This window comes from Prionailurus viverrinus, chromosome B1 (genome assembly GCF_022837055.1).
Source record: "Prionailurus viverrinus isolate Anna chromosome B1, UM_Priviv_1.0, whole genome shotgun sequence".
In the NCBI taxonomy this organism is placed as follows: domain Eukaryota; kingdom Metazoa; phylum Chordata; class Mammalia; order Carnivora; family Felidae; genus Prionailurus; species Prionailurus viverrinus.
The window spans coordinates 122003748-122024055 of NC_062564.1; the positions used below are offsets into that span (position 1 = coordinate 122003748).

The following is a 20308-nucleotide window of genomic DNA, read 5'->3' on the forward strand; positions in this document are numbered from 1 at the left end:
CCATAATTGCATTATATTTTTATTTTTTTAATATTTTTTTATTTTAAAAGAGACCAAGATTTACAGAAAAGTCACAAAGATAGTTAAAGAGTTTCCCTACACCGCACAGCCCATTTCCCTTATTATTAATATCTGACAGTAGTATTCTATATTTGCCACAATTAATGAACCAATCAATGCCTTGTTATTAACTAAATCCTTACTTCATTCAGATTTCCTAGTCTTTTTTCAGTCTGTCTCCCGTCCCAGACACTTGAGCTCTCTCGAACCCCTTTCAGTTCCCATGTTTCAGCAACCCCCTTTCTGTTGCCTTAAGCATAAACCTATCTTTCCATCCCAGACCTGAGCCCTGGTTGTCTAGTGGAGGGCCCTCATCCATGCTGTTCCCTCTCCTAGAACACCTTGCTCACCACTTACCTTTTATGACATACCTGATCTGCAATTTATCCATAAAGACCTAGCTCAAGCAGCCATTGAGTGTATCTTTCTATAACACGCCATCTCTTTTTTTTTTTTTTCAACGTTTTTTATTTATTTTGGGGACAGAGAGAGACAGAGCACGAACGGGGGAGGGTCAGAGAGAGAGGGAGACACAGAATCAGAAACAGGCTCCAGGCTCCAAGCCATCAGCCCAGAGCCCGACACGGGGCTCTAACTCACGGAGCGCGAGATCGTGACCTGGCTGAAGTCGGACGCTTAACCGACTGCGCCACCCAGGCGCCCCAACACGCCATCTCTTTAAGAGGAGTAGAGTGTTTTGTTACTTCTACTTGCACAGAATTTTGTAATATTATTCATCACATTATCGTACAGTTACTTCTCTATGTGCCTGCGTCCACTGCAGGGTGGGTCTTTGTTGGGGCTGCCATAACAAAAATACCACGGTAGGGTGGTTTAAACAACAAACGTTTCTCACAGTTCTAGAAGCTGAGAAGTCCGATCCAGGCATCCTCAGATTTGATGTCTGATGAGGGCACTCTCCCCGCTTTGTAGAAAGCCACCCTTTTACCCTGTCTTCACAAGGCAGAGGGGACAGGAGAGCTCTCTGGGATCTCTTTTATAAGGGCACAAATCCCCTTCATGAGGACTCCACCTTCCTGACCTAATGACCTTCCAAAGGCTCCACCTCACAATACTATCCCATTGGGCATTAAGATTTAACAGATGAGTTTTAGGAGGACACAGACATTCAGTCCGTGACATCGGGCAAGCCCTCCAAGTCACAAACCACATATCGTTCACATTGCACTGTGTATAATACATAGCAGAGCCTTGCTTGCTGCTTGTTGACTTAAATTTTTAATTTTCAGTAAAATGGAACCTTCGCTTACCTCACTTCAATTCTGAATATTTTACTAACACAACGCTACCTAAGTCTCATATACTCTTAAAAAAGTAAACATCAATTATTTTTATAAGATATGCAAGCCACACTATTCTGGGTTTATCCCCTTGAACAATGTGCTCCCAGGACACTAGTGGATGCTGCTCCTGAGCCCAATCCCTGACCATGTACCTCACGGAGAGTTCAGGGCCCAAGCGTGACAGTACGAGGCAAAGTTACGAAAAACAGTAGTGTTCATTATAGCTCTTATTGGAAAATAAGAAAAAAACAAAGAAATGCCTTTCCCTTTGGGAGTTAGCGAATAAACTTCTTAATAATGTCTGAAATATGTTTCCTTAGTTTCCAGAGGGGAAATAGCAATTTTATAAATCAGTTTAATTTCTCCAAGTTTCTAAAACACCAATACTATTTTATATGGGAAATCGACTATCCAGGTTGAAGCCTGTGGGTGTTGAGTAGGATAGGTAAAAAATTAATGTGCTAAATCCATTTGTAAAAATACCTGGTACTGAAAGACTGCTTTGCATAAGAAGATTTGCAACTAAGTTATTTGAAAAGTTGACATTTTCTATTAAAGAAATGAATTGGATGAATTGGATCATTCAGGGGAAAAAAATGTACAAAATACCTATAGCTATGGAGAGTTATTCTTTTTTTTAACATTTATTTATTTTTGAGAGACAGAGAGAGAGAGAGAGACAGAGACAGAGAGAGAGCATGAGCGGGGGAGGGGCAGAGAGAGAGAAGGAGACAGAATCTGAAGCAGGCTGCAGGCTCTGAGCAAGCTGTCAGCACAGAGCCTGATGCAGGGCTTGAAGCCACAAACTGTGAGATCATAACCTGAGCCAAAGTCGGATGCTCAACCGACTGAGCCACCCAGGGGCCCCTGGAGAGTTATTTTGAAAGCATATAATACTTTATAACCAAGTTCGGTAATTGTACAATCAGCAAAATCTATGTGGTTATTGTTAACTTTGCTTTCCGAACAGACTTTTACAGCATTGTTATTAAATTAGCACCATTAAACACCCACAGTTCAACTCTCTTCAAGTGTGTGGGTTAGACTTCAAGTTCAGAAAATTTGTAAACATTCTCTGCTTTCTGGAGGACAACATGAATCAGAGATGTCGGTATAAAATTAAGCTTATCTGGATAATGTTGACAGTAGTCCGAGCTTTAACCTAAGTAAGAACAGCACATATGCAGAAGGTAGTCTGTTCATTCTGCTAATGAACCTGTATTACAGTATTCTAAGGGGAAAAAAAGGCATAGAAAAAAATATCAACTCACTTTGAAGCAGGGCCATAAGCATCATGAGTGATATCATACATAACACTTAAAATAGGAATTTAAAAATGCTGTTAAAATCCTACTGATGTTGGGAACACAGAGTTAGACTGGTGAACAGCATATGGCGCCGTGAATTATATCCTAGGGATTAAGAGTCATGATGGTGTATCTTAGCCAAGATGACAGAAATAGAAGTAGCCAAAATATTAGTGGAAATCAAACTCTTTATAAAACAATGATGGTCATTGCCAGGAGACTTAGAGTGAAAAGGCCCATCCCAATGACAAGGGCTACATTAGACGTGAAAGGAATTCCAAGCGAGGAAAGCTGAGTAGCAATGAAATAAAACCACAGCACAGTCAGGAACAAAACAAGGGGGCCCTAGGCAATTACATTAAATAGTTTGCCTAATTTGCCACAAGGTTTGACCACCAACATATCCTCCCTAAAGGCCAAGGCTTTGTGCAGAATGAATCATTCTGAATTCTCACTCTACACCCAAAATGTCTTCTACCAGACTGTGGCGCAGCAGCCAGGCAAAGCAAACAAAAGATTAGCTATAGTTAGTAGCCTCAGTGACATTTTGCAGGGCACTTTTGAGAGGCTGAATCAGTGGGCTCCAGATGCAATTAGAGGCAATGTCTACATCGTCGTTCGCCACAAATACAGTGGCTTGTGTCTCCAGAAAGAGCAATGTATAAAGGAGAGCCAAAAATCCAATTCTCTGGTATAAAAAGGTAATTGGATATTTTGAGGGAAATTTTTTTCCAGAGATACTAAAATAAACTGAAACATTTTCTGCTGTCTGTGGGATGTGTGACCATGGATAGTAGTTTCACATAGCAATATGAAACTATAAGATTAAAATTAGTCCAGTACTAAATTCAAGGGAGTTGTCCCACTTAGGGCTATTCCATGAATGTGTCAGCCATACCTGAGGAATAGTTGTAACCATATATGAGAAGTCCAGTGGGGCAGCAGGGGAGATTTTTTAAAAGTTACAAAATGGCTTTATAAACATCTCTGCACAGAAAGTAGCTGGGGTCTGGGAGTGGGTGCTTTTATTGGGGGGGGGGGTGTAGCCAGCTTCTCACAGCTGTAATAACAATTCTCTTCTCCTTTAGGCACACCGGAAAATGGAAATGACCAGTAAGTAGCCACATCCTTTTTTTTCCAGAAGCTCTGACTCTACCATATCTGTATCTGTATATCTACATGTAACATTAATCTTCTACTCATACTTTTTTTTTTGGTTTAGTTTTAAAACAAATTGTGCAAAAATCACTAGAAATAGACTTTGGCTATTTGTCAGAACTCTCTATCCAACAGAGAGATTCCAACAACTAAAAGGGAAGATTTGCTCTTAAACTTGGATAAAGGAGTAAAATGGGAAATCCAAACATGGAATGCAAAGAGAAAAGAATGCATAAAAATAGCCAGAAAGAAAAACCTCATAGAGATTTTTAAGATACAGTTTTAAGATAGCTTTCCCAGTGAAAATTTCAGTATGTTCATCACAGTTAGGGAATAATCATGCTTATGCTTTGAGACAGCGCTGAGTGGCTTTATCCTAGCAGTCGATGGTTATTGTACTTTGACTTTATTAAAACAAAAAAGCAGTGCTTACCAATCCAGGCAACTGTTACAGTCAAGGTTCTCCAAAGAGACAAATCGTTTTAATGTCAAAAACAAATTTTGTAGTTAAGATTTTTGTTGTTGACCTGAATTTGTAGGTTGCCTTTATGGAGCTGTTGACCTGAATTTGTAGGTTGCCTTTATGGAGTTGTGAACTTTAAAAATAACAGCCCTAGATCACCTACCTTTCTTTATTAGAAACAGAGTCTCTTGAGATGTCCAAGTAAAGGAATCTGGGTTTAAAACTGTTTCAAATCTGAGAAAGGATTGAGTGGAGACTCTTGGTTAGAATAGACAGTTCAGCTGCTATAGTGCGGTACATAGGGCCTCATGAAAAGGGATATCCCCAGAACTCAACATTAGCCCAAAAGGTTTGGAAACATTCCTATGCCTTCCTTCAGGCACCAGAGACCTTTGTGATATGGACCTTGTGTCAAGTGTTTCACGTGATCTGTTTCTGTCTTATCTGATTATGATTGCTTAACGGTGTGACAGAGATTGATAGGCTTTATTTTAGAGGCAAAAAGTGCTATAAAAGTATACATCTGTCTGTATGTAAAAAGACACAGGTTTTCCCATAGAAACACACACACACACACACACACACACATATATATATATATATGTGCTTTTGTGTCTTCTTCATTCTGTTTATATCATGTATACTTTCTTTCACAGAGACATACAATGCTAATTACTGCAGTGTTCACTTATGTTTTCTGTTCCAAATAGACCTCAATCCGATAAAGAGAGTGTGAAGCTTCTCACTGTTAAGACAATTTCTCATGAATCTGGTAAGTATCCAGATTGTCGATTAGCTGAAAATGGTTATTTCAAATTTTTTTTAACATGTATTCATTTTTGAGAGACAGAGAGAGACAGAGCGTGAGTGGGGGACGGACAGAGAGAGGGAGGTACAGAATCCGAAGCAGGCTCCAGGCTCTAAGCTGTCAGCACAGAGCCCGACGCGGGGCTTGAACCCATGAACCGTGAGATCATGACCTGAGCCGGTCAGACATTTAACCGACTGAGCCACTCAGGTGCCCCTGAAAATGGTTATTTCAAAATTGAACTTGGATTTTGTTCATGTGAAACACAATCAAAAAGCATAATTTATTTGGAAATAATTAGTAACTCCCCCAAAATACAAAATTCTCCTATTGGGGAAAGATGAATCCTACAAATATTATTTTTGGTAAGATTATTGGACTATGGTACTTTTAGAGGTTGCTTTTTATGATATGTATATGTGTTCTAAAGAAGGGGTGGGGACTTGAGGCATTTTCTATTCTGTAGCAGTAGCAGAAAGAACATTAAATGTACCACCCGGTTTTTTATTAATGCTGTTGTTTTATTTTTGCTAAGGGCTATCTATAGTCAGCTAGAACCAGGACTCATCAGTTAAAATTATAAATCCTATTTTGTATCATTTCATATAATTTTAATTGGGTTTCTCAATGAGGAGAAAACATAATCTCCTGTTGGTAACATTTAAATTTCTTTTTTCCAATTTCCTAGGTTTTTTAATTAGATTTGAAATGTGTAAGTTCTTCAAAATATAGATTGTGATTTATATTAATTATATTTGCATCAAGAGTAATGAAAAATGAAATGTCAGATAGCTTTCAAGAAATGAAGAATTACAGATTTTTTTCTTGTTTTGGGTAGACCAAATATTTAAAACATCAGTATTACAAAACAGCCATATGAATAATAGGGCACCTGGGTGGCTCAGTTGGTTGAGCATCCGACTCTTGATTTGGGCTCAGGTCATGATCCCAGGACCATGGGATCGAGGCCTGCATCAGGCTCCATGCAGAGCTTGGGATTCTTTCTTTCTTCCTCTGCCCCTCATTCTCTCTCTCTCTCTCTCTCTCTCCCTCTAAAATACACAATAAAAAAATAAAAGATAATTATTCACTCAACAAAACAATCCATGTGGATCTAATTTAAATATCAAGTGAAATGAGCACACTTACAATATGCAGCCCCCCATTTCACCTGTACAAAATAGTCACAGAACACATATGGTATGCAACATGAGAGCTTTAGAATGACCGGCTCCATTTTACATATGCAGCAAAAAACAATTCTGGCAAACAGAAAGCAGCCAATATTGTCCCAATTCAAGAGCAAGCTGTCAAAGGCTGAATGTGGTCCCAACTTCAGGTAGGAAGTTCTAACTAGAACAAACTACACCAGGCAGACAGAAGACTTGAAAACTGAGGAAGGGTACCCAGAACCTGCAGACATGCCCAGACCCCTCATGTGAGTCATTTGCTCTTATGAGAGACCTGCTTCATTCTTGCATCTAGGCTACTCTTCGATGTATACATTTCCTTTATTCCCACTGTGTTCTCTTGGAGGTAACCGTCTGAATGGGCAAAGGAATAAAATGCATTCATAGAATAATTGGAAACCACTTACAGTTTTCCCCTGGTTGTTCCCCAGCCTCAACTAAATTGCTATGCCTATTCTACCAGGTCAGGGAAGACCAGCCTACATGTGAACTAGTCTTAAATAAGGATCTTAAATGGTGATCACACCATTTGCCAAGAAAAGTTCTCAGAACCTGCCTGTGTCTAGACAAGCATCACAATAATTTCATGCACTCTCCTTAATCCCTTGGGGATTTAACAAAACACTCTGCAGCCTTGGGGCTCTCCAAGCTGTGGGTTAGCAGGCTAACGAGCATTTGGAAGAAGACTCCATGTAGAGACCCTGTGGCTATCCTTATGAGGAGAGGGCTGGAATCAGGACCACCTGCTCTACTGCCCCCCATTTCTATCAGGGAAATGACAACTGACACGAGAATTGAGGCTTGAGGATTGGAAAACTCCAGAGAAGCTTGCGTTTCTTGGTTGCAAATTTAATATGTGATTCTTCTTTAAGGTCCAAGGAAAATTCGACATAAACTGTTATCTCCCACTCACATTGTCACAAGGGTAATTAATCAGTGAAATAGACTATGGTGAGGTAGTTAAGAAGACCCTTAATTCTCCAAGATTCCTTTTCATCATAAGCAAATTTTTAGGTCACAGGTTTAAGGAGGAAGTATTACCATGGAAATAATAAAATCTATTCTCTGGTTCCTTTGTTTCTGCCAACCTTAATTTAAGAATCATACCTCTTTTAATGAAGTAACCTCTCAATGGTCAGCCCATCCTGATTTTCATGGGAAATATTTGGTGATAGGAAAAAACTGAAATTGTGCATTCAGAGTCTGTTTCAATAGCCTAGAATTAATAATCTAAAACACAATGATCTCCAAATGCTGTTTGTACTACCACGATTTTTATTAAAGTCTGGCCCCTGAAACACTCATCAACAAATCTCTGTTCACTCTCTTTTAAATTCAAATATGTTTTTTCAATAAAACTATGCTCACAATACTCAACAGAGGTTACATTGTTATAACTATTTTTACCCAAATATCTTTTGCCCAACAGTAACACTTTTCCTCAAAGGTAACTGGAATAAAACCTAAAATGTTTAGGTTTGGTACAAATGCACACCTTTGGCCAAATTTTCCACTATCTCCTATATAAAAGTTTTAATAAATCTGAAAAATACAGAAAATAATTTGATAGAACGAATATCTGACTACCCACCACTCAGAATTGATGACTGTTACATTTCATGTTATTTGCTCTGTGGCCTAAGAAATATAGTGCTAATGTGCCTAAGTGGTAACAAAATGAAATTTGAGCTTCAATGGCCATAAGAACTCATTGGATTAGTCAGTACTTTAATTTATAAAGTCTGGTATTATATCTCAGAATAAACTGTGCCATTTTAGAAGTCAATAAATCATGTTTCCAAGGAAACAGAGCTCTGTAGCAACCCATCTTCAGGGGAAATGCCAGTGAATACTAAAGTGTCTGGGTTTCCAGAAGCCTCCATGAGCCATAGTTATTGTTCTGGTCATTTTCTCCTAATAAGACAGTTCCTTGCTCCAAAGCCTCCTCTGATTAGGCCATGTTGTTTATCCATCCACACCTCTTGCTTTCTTCAAATATGTGCTCTCTCAAGTAGGTTCTTCTGCTGAAAATGTAACCCATAAATGTTTGCAATTTGATTATTTAAATTAGGAGTTTTCTTCAATGTAAAAGAAAAAGTCTGCTAGAGTACAACAAGAATCTGCTTTCAGAAAGAAATGAGCACCAAATATAGCAGATCAGGCAACCCTTTATGAGAACATACAAGATCCCACTCAGCTTTAGTAAGAAATCTTGCCAAGTTAAACATTACCATGATTGACTGCAAAATATACATATGTGCCATAATGCATTTTAAATATGATTGCTACTTACATCACATCTCAAAAAGTTAATATACATTGCCTTTTTTTAATATTAAAAACTGTAAGAATTATGAAGAAAATTCCTTAAAGAATATATGACTTCCCAGAAGAAAGAAAGCATAGTATCTTTGAATTTCATTTTAAAGTACTACTTGAGGTATGCTTGGGTGGATCAGTTGGTTAAATGTCTGACTCTTGATTTCAGCTCAGGTCACGATCTCACAGTTCATGAGATCGAGCCCCACCTCAGGCTCTGCACTGACAGCACAGAGACTGCTTGTTCTGTTCTCTCTCTCTCTCAAAATAAATAAATAAAGGTAAAAAAATAAAGCACTACTTGATATTGAACCATGTGGAAGAAGAAAAAGCAAATCTTAACTCATAATTTTCCTCTGCTTAGAAAACTGCTAGGTTTGTATTATCTAAGATGAAGTTCAAACACTTTGGCATGTCTACAAGGCGTTTCGTGATGCACCAGACTTCCTCTTGCTTAGTTTGCGAACCATGTACTAACTCATATTCTCCGGGCACTATTCATCTCCCGTCCCTGTCTTCCTTGCTGAACTCAAGCTCTTTTGAAGGAGGAGATGGTGTCTTGCTCCCTTTTGTCAACCCTTCTCTCCCCACCCCCTGCCACTTCCCCATTATGGTAATGACACATTATGAGTATATTGTTAGTATACTAACACTAATTAGTATATTATGGTAAGTACTCCTTAAATGTGCAGTCATTTTTTTTGCTTATTTATTTTTACAAATGAAAGAAAGAAAGAAAGAATGAATGAATGAATGAATGAAAGTGTGAAGATGAGGAAAAAGATGAATGGATTTAGAAAGGCATACATCGATTCAGCTTCTGTCTTCTCAGCCCTTCAATATCTGCCCCTACCCTGCATTTCCATCAAGCCTTCCTTGACTGTCCTAGGTGTACATGGTCTTTTCCTCTTCCAAACTTGTTTTTTTTTCATTTGGCAAATCAATATATATCACTGCCTTGAAATAGCTCTTCATGGTTTAAACTTCCATTTTATTTATTTTTTATTAATTTTTGTCAATGTTTATTCATACTTGAGAGAGAGGGAGAGAGAGAGAGAGAGACAGTGAGCATGAGTGGGGGAGCAGCAGAGAGATATGGAGACAGAATCCTAAGCAGGCTCCAGGCTCTGAGCTGTCAGCACAGACCCCGACACAGGGCTCGAACTCACAAGCTGTGAGCTCATGACCTGAGCCGAAGTCAGACACATAACTGACTGAGCCACCCAAGAGCCCCTTAAACTTCCATTTTAATATTTGACCACATTTTGCATAATGGAGAATAGAGAAAACTAGAGAATAGAAAATAATTAAAAAGTTCTTATGAAATGCAACACAATACAATCATTAATGGCTTGGTGTATCTCTTTCCAGCTGTTTCTTTTGTAGGTGCGTGTTTGATTTGCTTTTACCAAAGACATTATTATAACCTATTGGATTCATATTGTAACTGAATCTTTCTCGTATTTTCTATTCCCAGTTAGACAGAACTTGGAGGGAGATAGTAAGAATTGGAATGATTTTCGGGGCACCTAGGTGGCTCAGTCAGGTGAGGGTCCGACTTTGCCTCAGGTCATGATCTCACGATTCGTGGGTCCGAGCCCCACGTCGGGCTCTGTGCTGACAGCTCAGAGCCTGGATCCTGCTTCCGATTCTGTGACTCCTTCTCTCTCTGCCCCTCCCCCACTCACACTTTCTCTCTCTCTCTCTCTCTCTCTCTCTCTGTTGCTCAAAAATAAATGTAAAAAACAAATTAAAAGAAAGAATTGGAATGATTTTCATAAGCCTCGCCTGACATGACTCTGACAAACAGTAGGGGTTCAATAATTTTTTTTATTTTGTTCACTTCTCATTCCTGTACTTCATAGTCACGGATTCCAGGAGGTGCTGTGCTTTTTGCAAAATAACAATAGCGAGCACAGAGTTGTGCTGGAAAGCGGCTAGGAGGGCTGTCGCTCTGTGCCCGGGATTTCTCAGAGCATGGCACCTAAGGGGTTCTTGAAAGGGAGCCCCGGGTTGTTCTCCTCGTTGGTCTCTGGCACCATTTAGTATCACCATGATAGTGCCGGTGACAGGTGACATTAACGGAGTTCCCAGAAGACAGGTTTCTAAAAGACAGATAAAAGTTGGAGCAAAACAATGACATTTATTCTCAAAGCTGGAGACTTTGACCCATACCGTTTTTATATAGTGTGACTGATGTTGATACTTGAATCTACCTGAAAGATGCAGGTAGCGTGCAGTGTGTTGATCATGAATGAATTCAGGGGCATGTAAAAACACTTGGGATCCTCTGCTTCCCATTATCCTAGGTCAATATTTATATTTATATTTATATTTATATTTGTATTTGTATTCGTATTCGTATTCATATTCATATTTATATTTATATTTATATTTATTTATTTATATTTATATTTATATTTATATTTATATTTATATTTATATTGGGTGACGGAATAACACTGTTATTTTGACTAAAGTCCCCTCTACTGCTGTGTATATCACCAAAAGGTTTATGTTGGCTTCCAAATTCCTTTTCACAAAACTCTTACCCAACTCTTTAAACAGAGGACCCTAGAATGTCTTCCTGATAAAATGGCAGTTTAAATATATAATACAGTTTTGCTTAGGCTCAAGGAACAAGCAAAAAACTATAACTCATTCCCAAGAGTGCCTCTCTTATTATCACTTCCTGACTCACAACCCCTGCTCCCAGAGAATTAGTTGAGCATTGCACCTTTAGGGTGGAAACAGATGATGGTGGAACAAAGCTCGTAAATCTTGGTGAACAATTTCCAGGCGATACCAAGAGGCAGATTGTGGCTCTAATGACATTCTTGCAGGGAAATTGGACTTTCCTTGAAAAATAAAAAAACAAGCCAAGAAACCTTATTTTCATCCCTATTCACTCTCTGAGCTTAGAGATCAAAACATTTCTTTTGTTTGTAGGTGAGCACTCTGCACAAGGAAAAACCAAGAACTGACAGCTTGACGAATCCTCTCCACACCTGGGCAATAAATATGTAAGTTTTCTTAATTTCATTCAGTGAGATGCTCATTAATATCTGCTTTGTTAGAGTGCTGTAGCTTAGATTATCTCGAAAGACTTTTACAAGCTGAAAAGTTAATGGTTTGTGTCAGGGAGACCATCATTATCTATTTGTCTAAAAACAAAGAAGATTTGCCAGAGAACTGCATATATTGGGGGCTATAGAAGATTCTTCCAGTTGCCTTGCCTGCTACAATTCACTCTGCCTATTGGCAATGTTTTCACGTAAATGCACTTTGCCTTTACCTCGGTCAGAATATGCACACTAACAGTGGCAGTTAGACAGGGTTCTATTGTTAACAGAGACTCAAAGGACCAGAATGGCAATGCTTACAAATTTTCAGTTTATTGCAAGAAAAAGATGTGATACAGCAGCTGCGCTAACGTAAGGAGATGCATCCCAGCCAAAGACTGGCGGAGGGCAAGGGGTTCAGAGGAGGGAGGTAGGAGGTCCATTTGTCCTCCCTCTGTAAAGACTGCACCGGGACATCCTTTCCCTGTGGGTGCAGGAACCATGGATGTGTATACAAAGCACCTTAAGCAAGGTGATCCAAAAAGGTAGTCTCAGCTGGGGTTTCTGGTATGCAGCGGGGTCACGAAGGCATAGTGTTGCTAAATAACTAGCTGAGACACAGAGCCCGCCAGTGTCTCTATGAGAACAGATGCAAATGAGCAATCTCATTGCAGCAAATGTGATTCAATAAATAATTGAAACCTCTCAAAACTATGGTTACAAGCAACACTGTTACTCTGTATGTTCTGTGCTTTGACCGGGAGTCCGGAGTCCGTGCAATGCACATACATTTCCTCTTTCAGTAAAACAGCTCAGGCCAGTTTCTTGCCTGCTAGAATCAACCCTCTTGGTTTAGCATGAGATTGTCTTTTGCTTTCCTAGAATTGAGTAAGAAGATTTTCTTCCTATTTTAGTTTAGTTTTCACAAGATGCATTGATTAAGTGCCTTCACAATTAGCGTTTGATGCTTTTTAGAACCTGCAGAAGAATTTACCCTTCGGCAACTAACAGTAAAAAAGCAAAAGAACAAACAAATACGCATATGCCCAGAATTGACCTGACCACGATGGTAGGCACTCTGGGTGGTGTCCAGAGGAAGGGATATTATTTTCGTGTCCACTACCTATGTCTACTACCCAGCTAGTAATACAGCGCTGTCACGGACACTCAGAGAGCACTTGTAGAATAAATGATGCTTGCCACGTTTCTCCAGCCAGTAGCAGGAGATGGAGACAGAGGACTGCCATCCAGATGTGAATACCAGTGTCAGATTCCATCCCTTTCTAGCCAGCAAGGGTGGATTAGAAAGAGAAGAATCTGAGATTCTGCCTATCCTTTCGCGATGGACATTTTTAGATGCAAAGTTGGAGAAGCTAAGAAATTTAAGAAGTTTGTGGAGGCAGGTGGTCCAAACCTACCTAGTACATGGAAAACTTGCTCTCATGCCTGCTAGGGTTCCTTTGCAACCTTGTGGCTAGTCAAAAGATGCTTTCTAAATTATCAAAATGCTCAACTCTTAGTGACCAACTGTCCAATTTGGCAGAAGACAAAGTCTTCTTTTCAGTTGGAAAGAAAAGGTATACAGAAGTGAGGGATAGTGGTGACCCAAACAAGCTCAACAAAATAAACTTTTGTCCAGTTCCGATTCCTTTCCATTTTTTATACTTTAAAAAATATTCCTAGCCTTTAATTTCATGTCTTTAAATTCTCAGAAATAAGTAGCTTTTGTCTCTCGTCTCTGTAATTTTGGAGTTACATAACCATGTTCTGAAGAGTAAAGATCAGAACAGGAAGAGACAAGTTTGACACATCAATTCGACTATTTGTCCAACTTTTTTTCAGTCTATTTCTCTTGGCAATCATTGTACTTTGAACGCAGTAACCAGTGAGCAATGACTTTCTAGATTATCAATTAGAAATCAGATATCAACTCAAGAGATTCAGAATAAATAGGAATGTAGTCATCAGAACCAGAAGCTTTGGGAAAAGAAGTGGGGAATTTTGGAACTGTGGAGGAGTAGCAAAGTTCACAATGTTAAAATCTTTCGTCTCAAAATCAAATTCTGGATAAACTTAATGTTTGCTGCTTCATATATCAGTCCTCTGTTTTGTGCAGAGGATTATATTTAATGTGATTTGGCAGGGCAGAGAAGAATTCCAAAATACTTATAACCTATGATTCTTGCCCTCTCCAAAGTTTGCCTAGTGGTAACATGAAATCACATACAAGAAATAAGATAATAATTAGAGAAAAAAAAATTAAAAGCTGTGTGAGCATGATTGACACTGATTCATCAATTCAAACAGATTTTAAAATCCCGGAGATTTTATACCAACAAGAGGAAAATTGGTAAGGGCTTCAGTAAAATATTATCCTTTCACTGCAGATGGATTGCTCCAATTAGGGATCATAACTTTTTAAGAATAAGAAAAGGATCACATCAGCTTAAACTTTCCCTATATAAATCACTTTGGTCCCATCTATTACCTGGTACCACCTTCAAAATAGCTATTAATGTGGAAATAATTTCTGTTAAGTTTTGAAGGCCACCAGAATCAAAGATTAGAAACATATTAATGGTATGCAATTCTAGATATATGTGGGCTCATTTATAATGTAAATGTGCTCTGTTATCTTCTTCTGAGATTAATTCTCTTACGACAGGGAGTGGTAAGGATGACATGGCTAGAGGAATGGGTTTGCTGTCGCACAGAACTTCTGCTAAGCCCAAAATTTCCATGCGAAAACGTGGAACAGGCAAAGTATATTCTTTTTTTATTGATGCCAACAAATGGTCTGAGCAAATTGGTCAATAATGAGCATGGAGGTGGGGACATTAGCTAATAATGTCTTTATGGGGAAATATGTATAAAAAGAACGATGCAAAAAGAGAGAGTAAAAGAATTTATGCATGTTTTATTAAGTAACCGATTAAAATTTTTTAAAACACAAAACAGTATAAGGAAATTCAATGGAAAAGATAGGAATTCTACCACATCATGACTTAAAACTTCCAAGCACAAAAAAAATTATCATAAAGAAAATTATGAAACAAAAAACAAATTGGGAAAATGTTTGTCAAAAACATGAGACCAAATAATTAACTTCTTAAATATACCAAAGGCATTATACAGATTAGGAAATAGAAAAATGAGCAAAGGCTAGGAACAGGCAATTCATAGAGGAAGGAATAGAAATGATAATGTAAAATTACAGAAGAGTTACATAAAATCTTAAAAAATGTGAATTAAGACCAAAAAAATTATAACCTTCAATTTAATTAAACCTTTTTTTTCTAATTTTTAAAAATCATACTGGTGAAGCAAATAATGTCATATGCTGCATTTGAAAATCTAAATTCGAGGGGCGCCTGGGTGGCGCAGTCGGTTAAGCGTCCGACTTCAGCCAGGTCACGATCTCGCGGTCCGGGAGTTCGAGCCCCGCGTCAGGCTCTGGGCTGATGGCTCAGAGCCTGGAGCCTGTTTCCCATTCTGTGTCTCCCTCTCTCTCTGCCCCTCCCCCGTTCATGCTCTGTCTCTCTCTGTCCCAAAAATAAATAAACGTTGGAAAAAAAATTTTTTTAATGAAAATCTAAATTCGATTAATCTTTCTGAAGAAGAGTTTGGTAATATTTTTATTAAAGGACTTAAAAGATTCACATTGGTCACCCAGTAACTTCACTTTTAGGAAATTTTCATAAGGATATGATTTGAAATGTGACTAAAGATTAATATATAAAGAATAGTAGCAAACATTTAGAAACAGTTTAGACGTCTAATGGTATGGAAATTTCAAGTAAATTATGCTTCATGCAATCAGTGACATTATATAACTTAGCAAAAGTAATTCTCAAGATGATTTTTTAATTACATGCAAACACACCCAAGATATAGGTTAAGTGGGGGAGGGAACAAATTTAAAACTGAACAGAAAGCATTTGATTGTTCCACCACCAATTCTGTGCTAGAGGAAGGCAGGCAGCTCCTGCTACATGCATGCTCCCTCACCAGCAGGCTCCCCCTCCATTCTGTTCCAAGCCTCCTGACAGTTTAAGAAGTGGTGGGAGTTTCAGATCAAGAACCAAAAGTCTGGAAAGACCAGTGACTTTATGAGAGTCTCATCCCACAGACCCTCAGCATTATGGAATGTTACTTATTTTCATTTTTCTCCCAGATACAATTCATCCTTTCTGTCATTTCTCAATGGTACCGTGAACATCTAAAAGCACCTTTGTGAACTTCCAGAAGAGCTTAGCATGTTTTTCAATTATTTTTCTTGCATTTTAAGATGAAATAGCTGGGACTAAAAAGAAAAGATCATGAAAGAGATTTATTTTCTGATCCACGGTATGGCCCTGAACAAACTCCTTAATAATGCTTTGCACTGGGCTCCACATCTATAAAACCAAGATAGAAAGATCTTTTCTTTTAAGCCTATTTTGCTTCTTTGTTTATAAAGTATTGTCAGCGTTGGTAAAGAATCTATCATGATACTTTATTACAAAAATGATCATTCTATTCTTTATAAGGATCATAAATTTATAAAATTTTAGGGTTGTGAGATATTAAGGACCTTAAAGTCTTGCATTATCATTATTGAAGACAACACACTAAATTTAGAGAGATTATAATGTTGGAAAGGAAGCAAATACTGATATTGGTGTAGACATTCAAATTGAAACTGCCAACTCATGGAAAAAATCATTAACGAAGCAAAACCCATTTCTCGAGAAAGATTTTCAATGTGGAATATACTCTGACCAAAACTCCAGTTTATTTTCATATTGCTTGCTGATTCTTGAAAAAAATATATGGTATTAATCGTGAGCATTATCTTACTCACGTGAATCCAGGTGTTTACCTAGATGGTCTGTGCTGCAAACTTTTGACTTTACCTGGGGACTCACCTACAGAGGAGTATGGGTCAGTTAAAAAATGACAGAGACGCTGCTCTTGGCCAAGTTCAAGGACAAGTGTAAAAAGGCTCATGACATGTGCTGTCCTCAAGGGGCTTATAGAAGTGAAGAGCAATACATGTAAGGAAGATAATTGGACTTTAATATGGTAAATAATAAGACAGTGGTTGTAAAGTTAAACATGGTACCTTGAAATTTAATGGCCAATCGCTTAGAAAAGATGGTATCTGAGCTGAGACTTACAGGATAAGAAACTGCGTGAATATAAAAGAAATTATAAATAATTGGTTAGCGTTGTGCTGTGCTGTGCACATCTGTTGCTAGGTCAGTGAACCACTGACACTGTTCCGTGGTGAGATTAAGTGTAGAAACTGAGAATGAGCCCTTAAAAGTCGTCATAGCAATCTGATATTGCTGCAACATTCTGTTCCTGTTGTTGTATTTTTTGAAATATCAGTTTGCAGCCGGTTAGAAATTTTTGGAAACCAATCTGGTCCTTCACCCTAGATAACTTGAGAAACACTGGTCCAGAATCATAGTTCAATGCCACAAAGGCTGGGAAATGAGGCTGAAGCAGTAGAGGGCCCCAGATCATGGGAGGTCTTGCTTCCCATGGTAAGTCATCAAGGACTTCAGAAAGGAAAATGAAATACTTTTTCTAAGGAGAATAAAATCAGATTCTTTCCTCCTCCATTACTGCCATCAAGACATTTTCTCATTTGGGGAGACCTCCCCCTCCTGCAAACTTGGATGGAAAATACCCAGGAAATGAGTTCCAAATTTGAGAGGGGAGTCTGTTCTGCAGTCATGCCTAGAATCATTGTGCTCTTTCCAGAGCTATGCTACACTCTACCGTATACTGGACCATCTATCGGTTGCAGATGCTCTAGAGGACATCAGAAATACTCTGCTCTACAATCCTTCCCATAGCCTAAAGCATGGATCCAGTGGCCACTCCCTGCTCTGCAAAGCACTCCCCACTATGGCCACCAGTGCCTAACTTGCCCCCATGCGAGGCAGCAGCGTAACTAACTAACCCTACCAAAGCCCCTGCTTCCACCAACCATGCCATGAACGAGCAGGGTGCAGGTCTCTAACCGCTGGCACCACTGCGCACCCCACCCAGACTCTCGGGAACCACGAGTACTGCCATCAGCAGCACAACAACGTCTAAGCCCTGCCAGCTCAGACCACACCCCCCTTTTCCCACTTAGGCACAGAAGCCCCCATCTCCTGCTCCTTTGGGGGCCAACACGGAAAGTTGTTTCTGCATTGCAAAGAAGAAATCCCAAAGTGATCAAATAAAGCCCTGGCTCTCCTGCTCTCCTTCTTGTGAAGGAGAATTGGAGAGTTGTCTGTTCACATTTCACCCCGATAAACACACAGCAAGCAGCAAAGCATGAAAGTGGCCAATAAACATCTACTCACGTTGTCACCCCAAGGAACAGACCGCCAACTGCCTCCCATTAATGATTGGGTAGAGTTAAGGACTTTCATCAGAAGAGGAATATGATGATATTTGTGCTTGAGGCACATCACTGAGTGTTCAATAAAGATTAATTCAAGAGGGGTAAGAGTAAGGAGTAGGACTGGAAGCAGAGGAGTTAGAAAATTATTGCAATATTCCCTAGGAAAGGCACAAGGGCTTCGCCAGTTCTCCAGGTACAGTAGGGATGGAGCTGAAGAGGCAGAACGGGGTAGAGAAAAGTCTGGAAGGTGAACTTTTCCAGAGGTGGTGATTGATTGAATGTGGGCAGTGGGGAATGACAAAGATTACAAGTCTAGGTGTGCCCACTTTTCCAGCATGAGTACCTGGGTTGGTCATGGAGGTTAGAGTAGAGATTTGAATTGTGCAGTGAGAGGGAACAGGTTTGGCTGGCAGTACACTAGCCCCCCTTTACCCATGGGGGACATGTTCCAAGACCCCGGTGGATGCCTGAAACCACGGATAGGACTAAACCCTGTACATGCTGTGTTCCTTTCCTGTGCATACATACCTATGATGAAGTTTAATTTATAAATAAGTCACAGTAAGAGATTAACAACATTAACGAATAACAAAATGAAACAATTATAAAAATAAACTGTGATAAAAGTTAGGTAAATGTGGTCTCTCTCTCTCTCTCTCTCTCAAAATATCTTGTTGTACTATACGCTCCCTTCCTATGATGATGGGAGATGATAACATGCCTACTTGATGAGGTGGAGTGAGGTGAACGACATAGGTGTGGTGATATAGCCTCGGGCTGCTATTGACCTTCTGATCAATAGGTCAGAAGGAGGACCCTCTCCTTCTGGACCGAGGCCAACTGCAAGTAGCTGAAACCAGGAGACGGGAAACCATGGCTGGGGTGGGGGTCAGGCTACTGTAGAGTGTTGTCCCTTGAGACACCTTGACTTTGAAGTGCTTGTGAGACAGTCAAGTGATTCCATCGGGTGGAAAAAAGCAAGTCACTCATATTTCTTAACAAGAAATGGTCCCTCCGGCATCTTCTTCACTTTCTTGCAGTCTGAACTTTTTTCCCCCCACAGGCTTCATCTTCAGCTTCTGTGCTCCAGGGGTAGCAAGGGAGAAAGCTCCGTGGACTCTTTCCTGATGTCCAGTCCTGCTCTCCAGTCTGCCAGTCACCTGTCCCAATAAAGTGATGTCCAGATGGCATGCAATAATTTCATTGAATCCGAAGAAGCCCGGGCCTCCCCCATCATTTGTGACATGAAAAGCACATTACTACATTTTATAAGAACATGCTTGGGAGTTTTAGGAAGGACCTTTGTGAGCAGCTAACCTGACAGCCAGGTAGGTGGGTTCCTTGATGACATGACCTTCCCTTGAGTTGAAAGTTTCCAGAGCCGGCAGTTCCTATCTGTGGAGACTTTCCTATTTTCTTGGTGTTCTCATATTACCTAATGTTTGTATTTATTGTTTTGTACTATGTTAATGCAGGGACAATTTGCAAGTGTATTATTAAATCTTAGGTAGAAATCATGCCATGCCACTTTGTACATAAAGGTATTTTATTCATATTTTCATGTGTTACTTTTAATAAATAATTACTATATTCAACACACTAAAATATCATAATGTGACTGTGAAAATGGCAATGGTATTGTCTTCCCATAATCTTGAATATTTGGGTGCTGATTATTTGAACATGAGAACTCACTAATGAAAGACATCTGCAATAAGTGAGAAAGGAACAAAGGATTCACATATCAGACTCCGTTAAAGGGAAGTCAATTTAACATCTCTTTGGTTTTTCTATTTGTAATTCACACTATGTGACAAGGATGTAAGGGCATTTATGACACTCTGTACTGCATTCATTAAGATGATAACAGGAGTGAGACTTCTTATAATCCATTTGGTTGATAGAGTCTGTGCATTTTTAATTTTTTTTTTTAGAAATGTAATGATTTGTTCTAGCAATCATTGTCAAACGTCCAGTGTGTAGAAACCAATACTTCATAAATACATAACTATGATATGACTTTTCAGTATATCACTTTCCTAAAAAAAAAAAAAAAACCCTACGATTATAGCTGCCCTCCATCAGGAGCCAGTTCTTCTGTTGAAAGCTGACTGATCAAACTTGACCACTTCTTGGACACAAGGGATCGAAATGTCATATTGGTTGAAGTTCTATGGAAAGCCTTGGAACTAATGCGCTGCCAGTGGCAGGAAGCTCTTTAGCTTTTATGATTACCTAAGCCGCTTTCCATG

The 20308-nt window shown here is 39.2% G+C and overlaps 1 protein-coding gene across 5 annotated transcripts in view; it reads left to right on the forward strand.

Annotated features, from left to right (window-relative positions):
* The window catches only part of EMCN (endomucin), a 103127-nt gene extending 83179 nt beyond the window's left edge, over positions 1-19948 (forward strand). For all 5 annotated transcript variants that reach the window (XM_047856778.1, XM_047856781.1, XM_047856780.1 and 2 more), the window contains 4 exons: positions 3760-3784; positions 5003-5064; positions 11559-11632; positions 19120-19948. In XM_047856778.1, the coding sequence (XP_047712734.1) occupies positions 3760-3784; positions 5003-5064; positions 11559-11593 (122 nt within the window). In that variant the 3' untranslated portion in view covers positions 11594-11632; positions 19120-19948. The remainder of the gene's footprint in view (positions 1-3759; positions 3785-5002; positions 5065-11558; positions 11633-19119) is intronic.
* Positions 19949-20308: the final 360 nt, after the last annotated feature.